This window comes from Argentina anserina, chromosome 7 (genome assembly GCF_933775445.1).
Source record: "Argentina anserina chromosome 7, drPotAnse1.1, whole genome shotgun sequence".
Classification (NCBI taxonomy): Eukaryota; Viridiplantae; Streptophyta; class Magnoliopsida; order Rosales; family Rosaceae; genus Argentina; species Argentina anserina.
In genome coordinates, this window is record NC_065878.1 from 20,615,229 (window position 1) to 20,631,462 (window position 16,234).

Consider the following 16,234-nt stretch of genomic DNA (forward strand, 5'->3'; position numbering starts at 1 on the left):
CCACAACTGCAAAAGTGGAAGGACAAAGGAAGGTGATTTTGAAACTCACATCCGAGAAGGATCTTGTGCTTACTAATGTGCTTCATGTGCCTGAAATTTGAAAGAATTTGGTTTCTGGTCATGTTCTAAGCAACAAGGGCTTTAAACTTGTATTTGAATCTGACAAATTTGTACTCACCAAGGGTGGGTTATATGTAGGAAAGGGTTACCTTTGTGAAGGACTCTTTAAACTAAGTGGTGTACCTACTATGGATGCTGCTATTATTAATAATAACGCAGGCACTAGCACTGCTTCTATGTACATGGTTGAGTCCTCTTCTTTATGGCATTCTAGATTAGGACATGTTAACTTTCATTCTCTACAAAGAATGATAAGTTTAGGCATGCTACCTAAGTGTTCTATGGACAAAATGACTAAGTGTGAAATCTGTGTGGAATCCAAATATGTGAGTCATCCTCACAAATCTGTAGAAAAATCCAATAAAGTACTCGGTTTAATTCATAGTGATTTGTGTGATTACAAAGCTACTCCTTCTCGTGGAGGAAAGAACTATTATATATCATTTATAGATGACTGCAGTAAATATTGTTATGTGTACTTGATACATACCAAAGATGAGGCTTTAAACATGTTCAAAACATACAAAGCCGAAGTTGAGAATCAACTTGAGAAAAAAATCAAAATTCTAAGGTCGGATAGAGGAGGAGAGTATGAATCCAACGACTTTGCTGAATTTTGTTCTGCTCATGGTATTGTGCATCAAACCACAGCTCCATATACTCCAAAACAAAATGGTGTTGCCGAACGTAAGAATAGAACATTTAAAAATATGATCAATTCTATGTTAATTACTTCGGGAGCACCACATAGTCTTTGGGGAGATGCGTGTCTTACTGCAAATATGATATTAAATAGGATTCCTCATAAACAAAGTGATCAATCTCCTTATGAAATTTGGAAGGGACGATTGCCAACTTTGAAAACGATGAAAGTGTGGGGTTGTCTTGCGAAAGTTCAAGTTCCTTTGCCAAAAAGAACTAAACTTGGACCAAAAACTATCGATTGCATCTATATTGGCCCTGCTAATAATAGTGCTGCATATAAATTTTTGGTCTACAATTCGGAGGTAGAAGGAATTAACAAAAACACAATCATTGAATCTGCCGAAGCAGAATTTTTTGAGAATATTTTTCCTTACAAGGATAAAGATAAGGAAACATCTAATCCAAGGAAAAGAACCATGTCTCAAAGAGAGGTAGACAAAAGTGCCGAAATTGGAGAAGAAGCATCTTCAGTTGGTCAAAAACAAGTTGAACCAAGAAGAAGCAAACGTGGAAAAATAGCCAAAGATTTTGGACCCGATTATATGACCTTTGCAATTGAAGGAGAACCTCAAACTTATAAGGCTGCTATAGAGTCATCAGAAGCACCTTATTGGAAAGAGGCTATCCAAAGTGAAGTAGAATCCATTATGCAAAATAATACATGGACACTGGTTGATTTACCTCCGGGACATAAACCAATAGGCCATAAATGGATTTTTAAAAGAAAATTGAGACCTGATGGTACCATAGAAAAATACAAGGCTCGTATAGTAGCCAAAGGGTATCGTCAAAAGGAGGGTATCGACTTCTTTGATACTTATTCACCGGTCACAAGAATTACGTCTATAAGGACGTTGATTGCTATTGCGGCTGTTCACAATTTGGAAATACATCAAATGGATGTGAAAACTGCGTTTTTGAATGGTGAATTAGATGAAGAAATTTACATGGAACAACCCGAAGGATTTGTCGTTAAAGGTCAAGAAAAGAAAGTGTGCAAATTGGCTAAGTCCCTTTATGGACTTAAGCAAGCTCCAAAACAATGGCATGAGAAATTTGATAATACACTATTGTCAAATGGTTTCAAAATCAACGAATGTGACAAATGTGTCTATGTGAAAGAGTGTAAAAATGCATGTGTCATTGTATGCTTATATGTGGATGATATGCTAATAATGGGAACAAGTAAGGATGTAATTAATCAAACCAAGAAGCTAATGCATTCTTCTTTTGATATGAAGGATATGGGCATAGCCGATATCATTCTTGGAATTCGGATTCAAAGGAACCCTGATGGTTACACACTTACTCAATCTCATTATGTGGAGAAAGTCCTTAGGAAATTTGGACATTTTGAAGATAGGCCGGTTGTTACTCCATTTGATCCCGCTAGTCATCTTAAGAAGAATCAAGGTGATAGTGTGTCTCAATTGGAATATACTCAAGTTCTTGGGAGCTTAATGTACATAATGAATTGTACGCGACCGGATATAGCATATAGTTTGAGTAGACTTAGTCGTTACTCTCACAATCCCGGAAAAGATCATTGGTTTGCACTAGTAAGAGTGCTACGATATCTAAAGTATACAATGGATTATGGATTGCATTATACAAAATATCCTCCCGTGTTAGAAGGATATTGTGATGCTAATTGGATTTCCAATCATTCGGAAAGCAAGTCTACAAGTGGTTATGTATTTACACTTGGAGGGGCAGCCGTTTCCTGGAAATCAACAAAGCAAACCGTGAATACACGTTCGACTATGGAAGCCGAGTTTGTAGCCTTAGACAAAGCTGCCGAAGAGGCGGAATGGCTCAAAAACTTCCTAGAGGGTATTCCGTTGTGGCCAACGCCTGTTACGGCCATTTGCATTCATTGTGATAGTATGGCTGCTCTTACAAGAGCTAAGAACCAAATCTACAATGGCAAATCAAGGCATATAAGGCGCGACGTCACAAGACAATACGAGACTTGCTCAAAAATGGAATTATTTCCATTGACTATGTGAAATCAAAGGAAAATATAGCGGATCCTTTGACAAAAGGCCTTAATAGAGAGCAAGTAGTATTTACATCGAGGGAAATAGGCTTAAAGCCAATATAATGAGTCATTACTTGGCGGAAACCTAACCTAGCAACATTAGAGATCCCATGGTCTAGGTTCAATAGGCAAACTAGTTGGGGAAGACTCAAGAAGCATAAACACACCTATGTTCATTCCTATGATGCAATTTAAGTGTGTTACTCCGTTGACGTATAAGGGATGAATATTACATTATTCTTAATAATGCTAATAGCCTTTGATTAAGGTGGGATAGTACGGACTATTCTTCATTGGCACTACCTATATGAGATTGATGTGGGGTCGCATCTTTGGGAACCGAGATGGCTAAGTTCTCTAAAATTCTCATGAAGTAAGGAGTTGTTCAGGACCAAAATGAACACGACCGTAAGAATTGAAATGTGTATAGATATGCTATGTGTGATATTTGTTGTCTCGATTTACTACAACATGTGAATAGTTCAAGACTTAAGTTCACTCTTTCACAAAGTAGATCCGATAAGTATTCACTACGAAAGGTTCAAGTCCAAAAGACACCTTTTCCGATGCATTTCATATCTAGTTTCTGGAAAATCGATAAAGTTCATTATTATCTTATTTTCTATTCAAATGTGGGGTATTGTTAGAGTTTGAATAGAAAATGTGGGGTATTGTTGGAACTTAGTGTGGGATAGACTCCCACATTGAAGAAAAGCTACTTGCTTAGTTGTTTATAAACAAACACCCATGTGAGCAAGTGAATGAGTGGAATAGCCTAGAGTGGGCTTGATGGGCTTTCTATTGGATTTCTAATAGAAAATGGTATATATTTATATATATATTTATATAAAGTCATAGATGGGTCTTGGGCCTTGGGCCTCTGGAAATTAAATCTGATTATAATTTTTGAATTAATAATTTTATTATTATTTTCGGATAAAACCAAAGGTAATAACTGTTACCAACAGTTACAACCTTTTGAACAGTTTTACCTGTTCGGATTTATCTTTATATAAAGACGACATTGTGTCGTTGTTTTCCATCAGACGTTCATCTCTTCTTCTTCCTCCCCAAATCGATTTCTCTGAAACACAAAGTAAATTCGCCAGGGACAAGTTCTTGCACAAGAACTTGTACCAGATAGTTGTATCCTCAAGATAGACGTCTGAATCTGCAGCACAAGTGGGGACGAATTTCTGTCTTAGGTCACTGTAAAGCAGGCCTCTATCTGAATCAAGTTAGTATTGTTAATTTTTGTTTTCGTTGTTGTTTGTTTTGATTCAATTATACTGTTATATATATTTTGTTTGTAATCGTGATTTTGATTGGTCATAACAAATCTTTGGCAATCATGAGATGCTGATAATCTCGATAATCTACGGGATTCCTCAAGGCTGCACCCCTTTTGGAAGAGTTTGAACTGGCTGTAATAAGACCCTTGGAGGCGAATGAATAAGTTATAAAAGTGCATGGGTTTGAGATGAGTTATAAATGGGCTCTAATTTTAGGATCATTCAGACATGATCATCTGAGAAAAGTTAAGCTGCATGGGTTTCGGGGTTCTGAGTATGAGATGCAGTTTGCCATTTGTATTCCGAAGAGTGCAGCAAAGCTCGAGACACTGGTGATTAATCCGGCTTGACAATACTACCATGTTGATTTGGCAGAATGGTTTGATCTTCGAGATAGATGGGATGGTTCGTCATCTTTGGCAAAACTCAGGGAAGACATGGTACTTGTCGAAGAAAAAACTGAAGCAGAACAAAACTAATGTTAGACTTATTATTGAGAATGATTACTGATCTCGCGGAAGCATGATACCATGATTGCATTTCTCAAGTATCATGATTTGGCTGTAGGAACTCTCTTTCTCAACAATGAAGCTAGATTTGGCAGTAGAACTTGTTCAATCTGAAGATATCTTCCTTTGAAATATGTATGCCCCAGTGCGGACTTTCACTTTCTTAAATTAGTGTGTTAGTAAAATTTGAGGATCATGCTAATTGTAATTGTGTCTTGCTACTTGAACTTTTATTTTATTTTTGGGAACGATGGTAGTGTCTATGTTGAATGATACTAAGGAGTACACATTCGTCACTTTTCTTCATTTTGTTTCGTTCTTTCACAACTCATCTACATCAATTCTCATCATTTCATAATATGAAATTGAATTTCGATGAATCATAGTGGTTCTTCTAGATTTTTTTTCTCTGAATACTGAAGGCAATCCCATTCTGGATGCAATCAAAGGACTTGGACAAATAGACGTTAACAGAAGCAACAACTGTAAGAGCTAGTCTCCTTGTTGCATCTTTTCATGGTTTTCATGATTCTGAAGTTTAAGGCGATTCTAAAATTATCATTGATTGTCTTAATGGTCAAACAAGACAAACTTGGCGAATGAATCATCTACTGCAAGATAGAAAACAACTAAGGAACAACCAAAGCTAAACTTGTTAGTTCTATTGCAATTTTTGTTGCGGATTCTACTGCAAAAACTACATATTAATTATCATGTTATGAAGGCTGAAAGCAGTTGCTTCTTTCTCTGCTAACTCTGCCTTGTACTTTGATGTAACGACCCCAAAATTTCGCTTAAAAACTCAAAATTCTAAAGTCGTTAAACACAAAATAATCTCAATAAAATCGAAATCATTTAAGTGCACAGCGGATCATCACTGAGTTATCAATACAACTCAGAAAACCAATTATTACAACCCAAATTTATAATTTACATTACGTAAGTTGGAATGTAATAATCCTCACAATCTCTCACAAAACAGTCACACAAAATCCTTACACAAGCTGGAGGTAAATCACTTCAAGTCCTCTGAGCGGTCCGTCAATTCCCGCTAATCTACACCTGCGGAGTCATCCACTACACCATCGAATTGGTGCACCGGGATTGTAAACACAAACTCGGTAAGCTTTACAGCTCGTATGAGTAAAATGAAAACATATAACTCGCATATCAATATATACGAAAATCCACAAAACAAACAAATATAAATGCACTCATGAGTCAGTGGACGGCCCATCTGGTTGTCCCAAAGAAAAAGAAGCGCTCATGAGAAATTAAGTAACCCTTCTGGTTACCCAAATGCATTTATAATACGGGTACCAAGAACGCTGGTACACATCTGTTACCCCTCTCGTAATACACCGCCGATATTGGATAGCCACCCGCTACCCAACATCTATAACAATCTGAGTACCCATGAGCAGATAACCACCCGTTACCTCACATGCAGTACTAAGGCAGACAGACTAGAGCTCTAACTGTATCGTAACTTTCGCCCGGCCAAAGGCTAGGTTCCGACTTGCCAAACACGTACAATAATCTCACATCATATTGTACCAATCACGTCCGAAGACAAATCAACATTTTAACAATCTCAATGTTAAAAATCACGTACAATAATCTCACATCATATTGTACCAAAAATCATGTCCGAAGACAAATCAACATTTTAACAATCTCAATGTTAAAATCACGTACAATAATCTCACATCATATTGTACCAAAAATCATGTCCGAAGACAAATCAATATTTTAACAAACTCAATGTTAAAATCACGTACAATAATCTCACATCATATTGTACAAATCAAAATCACATGCTCGATATTTAAATCTCGTCATCGAAATGACATAAATCACGATAAAATCATAACAGTATATTATATAGCAAACTATATATATATATGTACATATTTACCATTTATACAATATAAATAATCCATTATATCGTATACATGTCATATTTCATAAACACGTCCGAAGACAAAACTCGTCCGAAGACAAAACATTTTAACAAACTCATGTTAAAACCACGTACAATAATCACACCTCATATTGTACAAAAATCACATCACATGCTCAACATTTAATTCTCGTCATTCGAAATGACCAAATCCAATGAATTCATAACAGTATATAATATATCAAACTATATATATATGTACTTATTACCATTTATACGATATAAACGTAATCCACTATATTGTATACGTGTCGTAATTCAATATTAAAAACTCTTGCAAAAATCTTGGAATCACCGCAAGGGTAGATTCGTAAATAAGTGAGATTTTACTCACCTTATCAACTCGAGCGTAATTCCACAATTCCCAATGATAAATCCTTTTCTCGATTTAACGATCACCTTGAAAAGATAAGAAAATAATTTAGAATCGTTTCGTAAACCTTTAAATGCCGAAACAGTAATAATCGGTTACTGTTCAGCAATTTTCGGTTTTACGAAATTACTGTTCAGTGTTACTGTTCACTGTTACTATTCACGGTTACTGTACAAATATACGATTAATACGTATTTCTATACGTATAAATATTATATACGTATTTCTGTACGTATAAATATTATATACGTATTTCTGTACGTATAAATATTAATACGTATTTCTGTATGTATAAATATTATATACGTATTTCTGTACGTATAAATATTAATACATATTTCTGTACGTATAAATATTAATATGTATTTCTGTACGTATACGTACTATTTAAATGTAAATACAAATTCAGTAAATAAAATTTACTAAATTACCCTTTTACAAAATTACTTTTTACATTTACTGAAAGTAATTTATAATTACATTTACCGAAGGTAAAATTTAATTACATTTACCGTAGTAAATAAAATTTACATTTACATTTAAGTAAATTACCAAAATACCCCTATCGGAAAACACTTTCACACCGCCGCACGTGGCGGCGCGTGGGTTACACGCGCCACCTCCGGCAGGCCGCGCGTGGGGCCCACGCGCCGAGCCCAAAACCGGCGCGTGTGATGTCACCACCGTGCCCAAACTCTCCCCCTCCTCCCCCTCTTCCTTCCCACGGTCCTAGGCCGCCCCTACGCCACCCCACTCCTCCACACGCGCCGCCTAAGGCGGCGGCATCCCTAACTCTCCCCTTCCTCCGATCCTCCATCAATTCACCTCCGATTCAAACCAAATTCACAACAACAAACAACACAACCAAATAAAATCAACCCTCACCTAATCGACGTCTCGATAGCCTCGGAATCAACCGTGTTTGAGTCAAGATGAGGTGAGGTGCGGCGTTTGGTTCCCCTCCGATTGTAGGTGGTGCCATGTAGGAGATGCAGCGGCGATGACGATGCGTGACGATGACGATGACGATGCGTGATGCAGCGGCGATGCTCGTGGCAGTGAGGCACGGTGCGGGGGAGCTCGGGGTTGCTTGCTGCGGAGCTCGCAAGGCCGTAGGAGCGGCGGTGCAAGCCTCAAAGGGCACGGCGGAGATCGGAGAGGGAGATCGACTCGAGGGCGAGAGAGAGAGAGAGAGAGAGAGAGAGAGAGAGAGAGAGAGAGAGAGAGAGAGAGAGAGAAAGAGAGAGAGGGGCGGCGGAAGAGAGAGAAGAGAGAAGAGGGTTTCTGATTAAGGAAACCCTAATCCCATAATTATCTATTTATACTAGTTTCCAAATCGGAAACTAACTTCCGACGTTAATAACTTTTACGTACGTCGTCCGATTAGAACGCGTCACATATCCACGTACTCGTATCGACGAGCTCTACAACTTTCGTGAAGAAAGTTTTCGCAACCGAGCGACGAAATAAAAGTCGAAAAATACGTTCGGAAACGTAACGTTTTTCGAATTAAACGTTCTAATAACGTTTTCGTTTTCAACTTCCGACGTCACAACACGGAACAAACACAATTTAGTATTTCCGAGAACTTAAACACTTAGAAGTAGTCTATTAACTTGTCCCGAAAAAAATCGGGTTATTACATTTGACTTGTTAGATGTATATATATATATATATATAGGCCTTCTTGGCTGCGGAGGTCCGCACCAAGATTTTAGTGCGGATTTCCATCTTTTTACCACTTTTTGATTGAATTTTATCATCTCCACCGTCTAGTATCTAGATAATATTGTGTAGATCATCTCTGAAAAATTTCAGCCAATTTGGTAATCGTTAAGTCACTCAAAATTGTGTTTTTCTGTTAAAAATATGAACGGTAACGGTTCGACAGAATTCGGTCCGTCCATTTGTTATTCGATTTGGAGGGCCTTAACGATTACCAAATTGGCTGAAATTTTGCAGAGATAATCTACACAATATTATCTAGATACTAGACAGTGGAGATGAGAAAATTCGATCAAAAAGTGGTAAAAAGATGGAAATCCGCACCAAAATCATTGTTGCGGACCTCCTTAACTGAGAAAATCCGTATATATATATATATATATATATTTTTGAACGGGACTTGTTAGATTATAGTTGTGATAACAGTTTTCCCTTGTGTAAGAAAAGTTCTCATCATTTTGTCAAGAGCACTCAATGTTTTAAATAAAATTATTAGCTCTTATAAATTTATATCGTTTGAAATATTAAATTAAAATAACACATACAATTATCTATTTCTTTGTTTTTACTTTAATTATTTTAGAAATTGTATAACTCACAAATTATAATACTTATGATGCATCCCACCCGAGACAAGCGCGTCTCCGTTTGATAAATTCTTGATAATATAGTTTCTAAATTAAAAAAGAATATCCAATTTCCACTAAAGAATAACCTTTCACGTGACTCCAACGACCTACGGGGTCACGTGCACCTTCATACTCATCTCAAACGAGCCTCCCATCTGCACAAGATAACTCCAAATTTAGCCAAATTTAAGTTAAATAGAAAATGAAAAACAAATAAAAAACAAATTTCTGCTCTTCTTCTAAAGCTCCTTCATTTACGTCTCTCATGGACTGCGCTAGCAGTAATATCAGAAGCTCCTCTCTGCTTCACCAATGGCGATCTCCCTCTCCGCTTCCTCACCCTCTCTTATCCCCAAACCTCACCTTGCTGGTAAACACCCCTTTCTCATTTCTCCCGCTACTTTCTTTGTATTTCTTTTGCTTCAATTTGGTTGCTTATTGGTTGGTTCTGTTTTACAGAGAGTAAAGCGTTGGAACCTTTCTAAGCATGGAAGGATGGTCACCAGGGCTTGTGGGTCTGACGAAACTAGCTCTGTTAATGGGTTTAACAGAACACCCAATAAGCTTTTCTTGCAAGAGGTACTCATTTCTCAAGCCCCTGTTGCTCTTTTGTTTAAAGATTGGGTCTTTGTGTATGTTGTGAATGAAAAGGTTGTAAAGTTTCGGTCTTGAATTCTGGGGTTTGGCTTAACTTGTCTTCTGGTAGGTAGTTTGGTTAAGACCAATGGTTCATTCATGTTGTAGGCTATTGGAGCTGAATATGGAGAAGGGTTTGAGACTTTTAGACCGGATGGACCTCTGAAGATTGATGTGGTAAGGAGGTTATGAGCTTTATGTGCTGTAATCAAGTTGATTTTCTGTGTAATTATGTAAAATTTGCGTTGCTTGTTTGTACATTTTTTGATGCTGTTAGCGTGTAGACTATAGCTAACTGGTTATCTTGTTCCAAGTAGGATTATTTGAATGATAAACTGCAAGAAGGTTTTCTTCAACGGATAAGATATGCCATGAAGCCTGATGAAGCTTATGGTCTTATTTTCTCGTTTGACAATGTTGTGGTAAGTTTCTATAGCAGTCATTAGTTATGTCTTTCAGATTTTTATAAGGTTCTGGTAGTAGGAGATGGAAATGATACCGATGAGATATCTCGAAGATAAAAAGAAAGCTTTACATGTTTGATTCTTGGATGATCTAATTGCATATATATATAATTCGTTTCAGGCTGATACTCGAGCTTTGAAATTAAATGCGTGGAAGCAGCTTGCTGCAGAAGAGGGTATGTATAGCCATTTTCTCTGAACAATCTTCTGCACAGCCTTATGTTTATTTAAGGTCCAATCAAATGTTGAACTCATCAGTGTTAATCAGTGTTTTTTTCCTCTTGGAAGCCCATAGGCTTAAATATTACAGTTCTATGTAGGCTTTAGGCAAGCACTTGTTTATATATATGGGTGTATATTTTACCTTACCTCTGATAACATGCCTTTATTTTCTAATTTTTTTAATCAGGAAAGGAAATTCCAAAAGAGGCTGATGTGCAAGGACAGATGCTTTATGCGGGTGCTGATCATGTATTACACAAGGTTGGATTCATGTCATTTTGAGGATATGTCAAATTGAAGTAGAATTGTAGTTTTAATTATACATCTCTCAGACTCTGGCAATTCTTTATCCAAGACATTATATCCACCGTTGCTTACAAGTATTCAAACCTTCAGCTTTTACCCTGGGACGAGGCAGATACAGAATTGACTAGGTTGGCATTAAGGTTTTCACAACTATATTATGATAATCTTCTCAGAGTGAGTGCCAAACTGCTTCCATATGAAGGACTTTCATATTATGATGATCTTTTATTTATTTATTTTTCTCTATCTTTGCAATGTGTTATAATAATCTTATTTTCCTTGTTCTTTTCGTTTCCAGCTTAGTAAACCCATGGAGGGGCTCAACGAATGGCTGGATGCTGTATCCACAGCGCGCATCCCTTGTGCTGTTGTTTCAAGTCTGGATCGTATAAGCATGGTCAAAGCCCTAGAACGAATGGGACTTAAGAAGTATTTTCAGGTTTATGTCCTTTAGAGATATATTACAGTTATTTTTTGGAATTTTTTTGTGGGTTGAGTATCTTATAGAATCAGGAGTAGCACATCTTTCAGTTTATTGTTTCTTACTGGAATATATTTAACACATTCCTGATTGTCATTTTCTTGGGTTTATAGGCAATTGTGACCGAGGAAGATGGCATGGATTCAATAGCTCATAGGTTTCTTTCTGCGGCTGTGAAGGTATTGTTCGCAACCTATAAAAATTTCTCCATAAATATGTAATACAAGTGAAGGTCCAATGCTAATTATATGATTTATATCCCCACATCTTACGGTATATGATAATAAACCTAGAGGAAATCCTACTGGATTTATTTTTGTAGCGTCACTCTAACCAGATTCATTATACTCGTTGCAGCTGGATCGGAAGCCATCCAAGTGCGTAGTGTTTGAGGATGAGCCTAGAGGTATAACTGCTGCTCACAACTGTACGATGATGGCTGTAGGATTGATCGGTGCCCACCCAGCGTATGTGATCTTTCCACATAAACATAGAAAATTTGCATTTCAAAATAACTGTCTATACTGAGTCTGAGATTGTGGTTGGACGGACACACAGGTATGATCTGGTGCAGGCTGATCTTGCAGTTGCTAGTTTGAATGAACTTTCAGTAATCAATCTCCGAAGATTATTTGCAAACAAGGGTTCTACTTTCATGGACCTCCAAAAACAGATTATAGAGAAATCTCCAACGAAGAGGAAGCTTACAATGGATACTATTTTCTGATTCATTATTGATTATCATCTCCCCTAATGTAATCTAGGCCCTCTAGCAGCTGAATTTTTTTGTTAGTTCTTTGTTTGTACTTTATCTCACAATTAGCTTTCATATTTGATATACGGATTCGTTATAGTGAAAAGTATTCATGTGATCAAGGGAGTCAAACTCTTATCTCAAAGCCCCCCAAGTCAATCTCTTTTTTTGGGTTCTTGGTTTGCACTCAATACCTTCTTTTTTTAGAAAAGAAAAGCAAGCCAGATGTAAACAACATAAGTTAAAAAGGATTAATGTACATGCTTCCTAGTGTGACATTTTAGCCCCAATAATGCCGCACCAGCCAACATTTCTTCCGGTCCGGTCATCTTTGAAGACCGCCGATCTCCCTCTTTTTGGCGCCTCAATGTTAAGTCTCTCCTCTTTTCGGCGTCTTGGTGTTATTTTCAGCATCATGTGCGTCGATATGTTTTTTTTTTAGAGGAACAGTATGGTTGAATTGGACCTAAGCCGAACCCGTAACTGCCTTAAAGAACAAGAGGAACTTAAGTGAACAAACGACAGTCGTATGACCACATCCAATCTCCTTAACCGTTGACTGTTGGAGGGGTGTGTGACATGGCAAGAATCAGAGCCCCTTATCGTTATTATTATCATCGACTCCGACAGAGCTCCTTCTTCTAGTTCTTCTTCCTTTTCCTTCTTTCCTATTCTGCCTACTCTGATATGCAAAGACCCTTAGATAGACACCCAAAGCTTTCTCCTTTTCCTCCAAACATGTCCTGCATTCACAGCTATGGCTCCATAGCTTGCTTCTCTGCTCCCTCCTCCGCTTCATTAACAAGAAGGAGATCCAGTCTCTCCCCCAAGCCTCGAATTCTCTGCGCTTTAGGAGGTAATAAGTTCAAAGCTCGCATCTTTATTTTAGTGTAATTCTGGGTTTTCCAAGTTTGGATTTTTAAGCTTAAAGATGGTTACTTTTTCTAGTTTGATAGATACCCAATTGAGATTTTTTTTCCACATTTTGATTCAGGGAGTGTGGCTGAGCCTCAAGTTACCTCAGTGGCTGAACCCCTTTTGCTCAATGCGGTTCGGGGTGAAGATGTGGAGAGACCCCCAGTTTGGCTGATGAGGCAAGCAGGGAGGTACATGAAGGCAGGTTTATGAATCTTGTATTGTATATCACATTGTATCTGTTAATTGATTCTTAGCTGAGGTCTGGTTAGTAACTTGTTTCAGTCGTTTTGATTTGACAGAGTTATATGGATCTCTGTGAGAGGCATCCTTCTTTTCGAGAAAGATCCGAAAATGTGGACCTTGTAGTTGAGATTTCGCTGCAGCCATGGAAGGTTTTCAAGCCTGATGGAGTAAGATGCCGCCTTACTGTGCATTTGTATATTGCCTGTTATCTCTTGTGTCCTCATTCTCACAGTTCATTCGGATTGTGACAGGTCATTTTGTTCTCGGACATTCTTACTCCGCTCTCTGGGATGAACATACCGTTTGACATTGTTAAAGGCAAGGGTCCAGTGATATTTAATCCCTTGAGTAGTGCTGCGGATGTTGATGAAGTGAGAGAGTTTGTTCCTCCAGAGTCGGTTCCGTATGTTGGGGAAGCATTGACAATCTTGCGAAAAGAGGTCTATCAATATGTCTCCTGATTCAATTTCAAGTACTGATCTTCACAATGCCATTTTAAATAGAGCCAATTATTCATATGGATCACTAACAGTGTCTACTTGCTCTGGTGTCGATAGTTTGCTGATAGCTATGGAGATTTGAAATAAGTAGCTCTATATGTGTTGTGATCATTGTATTGTTTGAGCTCATTATTTTACAAATTTTACTATATAATGTTGGACAGCGTGGTTTTGAAATATTTATACTGCATACTTTGACGATGTGTCCCAAATGTTACTATGGGGAAACTTTGGAGTTTGGAGTTAATAACATGCCAAAATTTTTACATGAACCCATACGTACGAGCTAGGATACTTTAAATCTATATAGTTCTTTATTTAGTTTATCAAGTTATTGTCATTAAATGAAATTTGAATGACTATTCTTTAGTGAATATCATAATGTAAGGTATATTAATCCATGTTTTTACTTTTGTCAGGTAGATAATAAGGCGGCGGTATTAGGTTTTGTTGGTGCTCCTTTCACGTTAGCATCATATGTGGTGGAAGGTGGTTCATCAAAGCACTTCTCAAAAATAAAGAGATTAGCTTTCTCTCAACCCAAGGTAATTTTGCTGCTTGTATCAAGTTTTATGCAATCTTTTGAGGTCTATGAGGTTAGCTGTTTTTCTGCAAATATTTGATGACTTACTGGGGCATATGTTGTTCTGGATCATTAAACCCTTAATGGTTGCACTGTCACTCTTTGGAGCTGATTTTCTTGTTGTGACTTGGGGTTTGAAAATTGTTCCAGCAAGTCATTGACTTTTACCTTTTGTTGTATAATTACGGTTACATGCATTGTGAGACAGCCAATATGTAGGTTTCTTAGCATCCATCTTCTAAATTTGCTATTTACTGATGGTAATCTACTCTCATAAATTCTTATATTATTTTATCTGAGGAATGGTAGATAGCTTCTAGGGCAATTTCTATACTAGGATTTTGGTTTCAAATCCATCTCTTAACGTTTCTTTTCTTGTTTTTGTTTTTGTTTTTTTTCTGGGAGTAGTATATTTAGAAGTGAATTCTTTTTGTAGTCCCCAGATAATTTTGTCATCCTTCTTGTTTTTTATTGCCTTCCCCCTTTCTTTTGTGAATGTTGACTCCACTTTGATGACTTATGGTTACTTCTGCAGGTCCTCCACGCATTACTTCAGAAGTTTGCAACTTCAATGACAAAGTATATTCAATACCAAGCTGATTGTGGAGCTCAAGCTGTTCAGATATTTGACTCATGGGCCACAGAACTCAGCCCGGTTGATTTTGAGGAATTTAGTCTTCCATACTTGAAACAAATTGTGGATGCAGTGAAACTGACTCATCCAGATCTTCCTTTGATTCTGTATGCAAGCGGGTCTGGGGGTTTGCTTGAGAGGCTGGCTTTGACTGGCGTGGATGTAGTTAGCTTGGATTGGAGTGTTGACATGGCTGAAGGTAGAAAACGACTGGGACCAGATGTAGCCGTTCAAGGCAATGTGGATCCTGGTGTTCTATTTGGTTCAAAGGATTTCATCACCAGCAGAATACATGATACTGTGAGGAAAGCTGGTAGAGGGAAACATATTTTGAATCTTGGCCATGGAATTGTAGTAGGTACACCCGAGGAGAATGTTGCTCATTTCTTTGAAGTTGCAAAAGACATCAGATATTAACAATTTTGCTTAGTTGAGTTCTGTCTTTATTTTTTGTTCCAATTCAAGTCCTTTTGGCATTGTTGAAGTATACTTATCTTTATAAGTTGGATGGCAGATAAGGTATAGTTCAGTTCACCTACCTCTGCTCTCTGATCTTTTAATTGGTGCTTATTTATTAGTGTCAAATCATCAAGATGAGGAAATGCAATATCTGAGACCCAAGCATGTTTAACAAGACATAGAGCAGTATATTCAATCAAATGTGGAACACATACTGTGTTTAGAAAATAACCTCAATATGCCTGTGTTCTTGACTTCTTGTTCTACTTTTAGTTGTTAGTATTTTATAACTGTTTAGAAGTTGGCTTTTATCTTTTAGCTTCTTTGATGAACTTTTAAGACTTGCTAGTGGATCGTTAGAGCCTTCGAATTTAGTACCCCGGAGATTGGATCCTCCTTTTCCCGAGCCGTGTATAAGAAGGGTTCGGGATATGGAAAAATCTATTTATTAGATTCAATTTGGATCTTTGATGATTTAGGGTAAAAAAATATGGACCATCTTTTTGAAAATATTGGAAAGTTTTGGAAGATTTAGTAAAATTTCTGGTTTCCAGTTTGTTTTAGGGTTGTTGTCTTCTCACACAAGTTAGTATATTTCCTAGTGTTGGTTAAGATTCTTTAGTGGCTACTTACCGTTTTCTGTTGGTTGTCCTATGGCTCATTATAAAAGCAGCGGG

General features: G+C 37.4%; 2 protein-coding genes across 2 annotated transcripts; both read left to right on the forward strand.

Moving 5' to 3' along the window:
• Positions 1-9,584: 9,584 nt before the first annotated feature.
• Positions 9,585-12,342, forward strand: LOC126801454 (5-amino-6-(5-phospho-D-ribitylamino)uracil phosphatase, chloroplastic). Its single transcript, XM_050528805.1, has 11 exons — positions 9,585-9,727; positions 9,817-9,936; positions 10,102-10,170; positions 10,311-10,415; positions 10,579-10,633; positions 10,867-10,940; positions 11,076-11,159; positions 11,284-11,424; positions 11,580-11,645; positions 11,824-11,933; positions 12,025-12,342. The coding sequence occupies exons 1-11, from the start codon at positions 9,623-9,625 to the stop codon at positions 12,191-12,193; spliced, it is 1,098 nt and encodes a 365-aa protein (XP_050384762.1). The 5' UTR covers positions 9,585-9,622; the 3' UTR covers positions 12,194-12,342.
• A 529-nt stretch (positions 12,343-12,871) lies between these two features.
• LOC126801453 (uroporphyrinogen decarboxylase) lies at positions 12,872-15,574 on the forward strand. Its single transcript, XM_050528804.1, has 6 exons — positions 12,872-13,076; positions 13,215-13,336; positions 13,438-13,548; positions 13,633-13,821; positions 14,301-14,426; positions 15,000-15,574. The coding sequence occupies exons 1-6, from the start codon at positions 12,908-12,910 to the stop codon at positions 15,513-15,515; spliced, it is 1,233 nt and encodes a 410-aa protein (XP_050384761.1). The 5' UTR covers positions 12,872-12,907; the 3' UTR covers positions 15,516-15,574.
• The last annotated feature ends 660 nt before the right edge of the window (positions 15,575-16,234 follow it).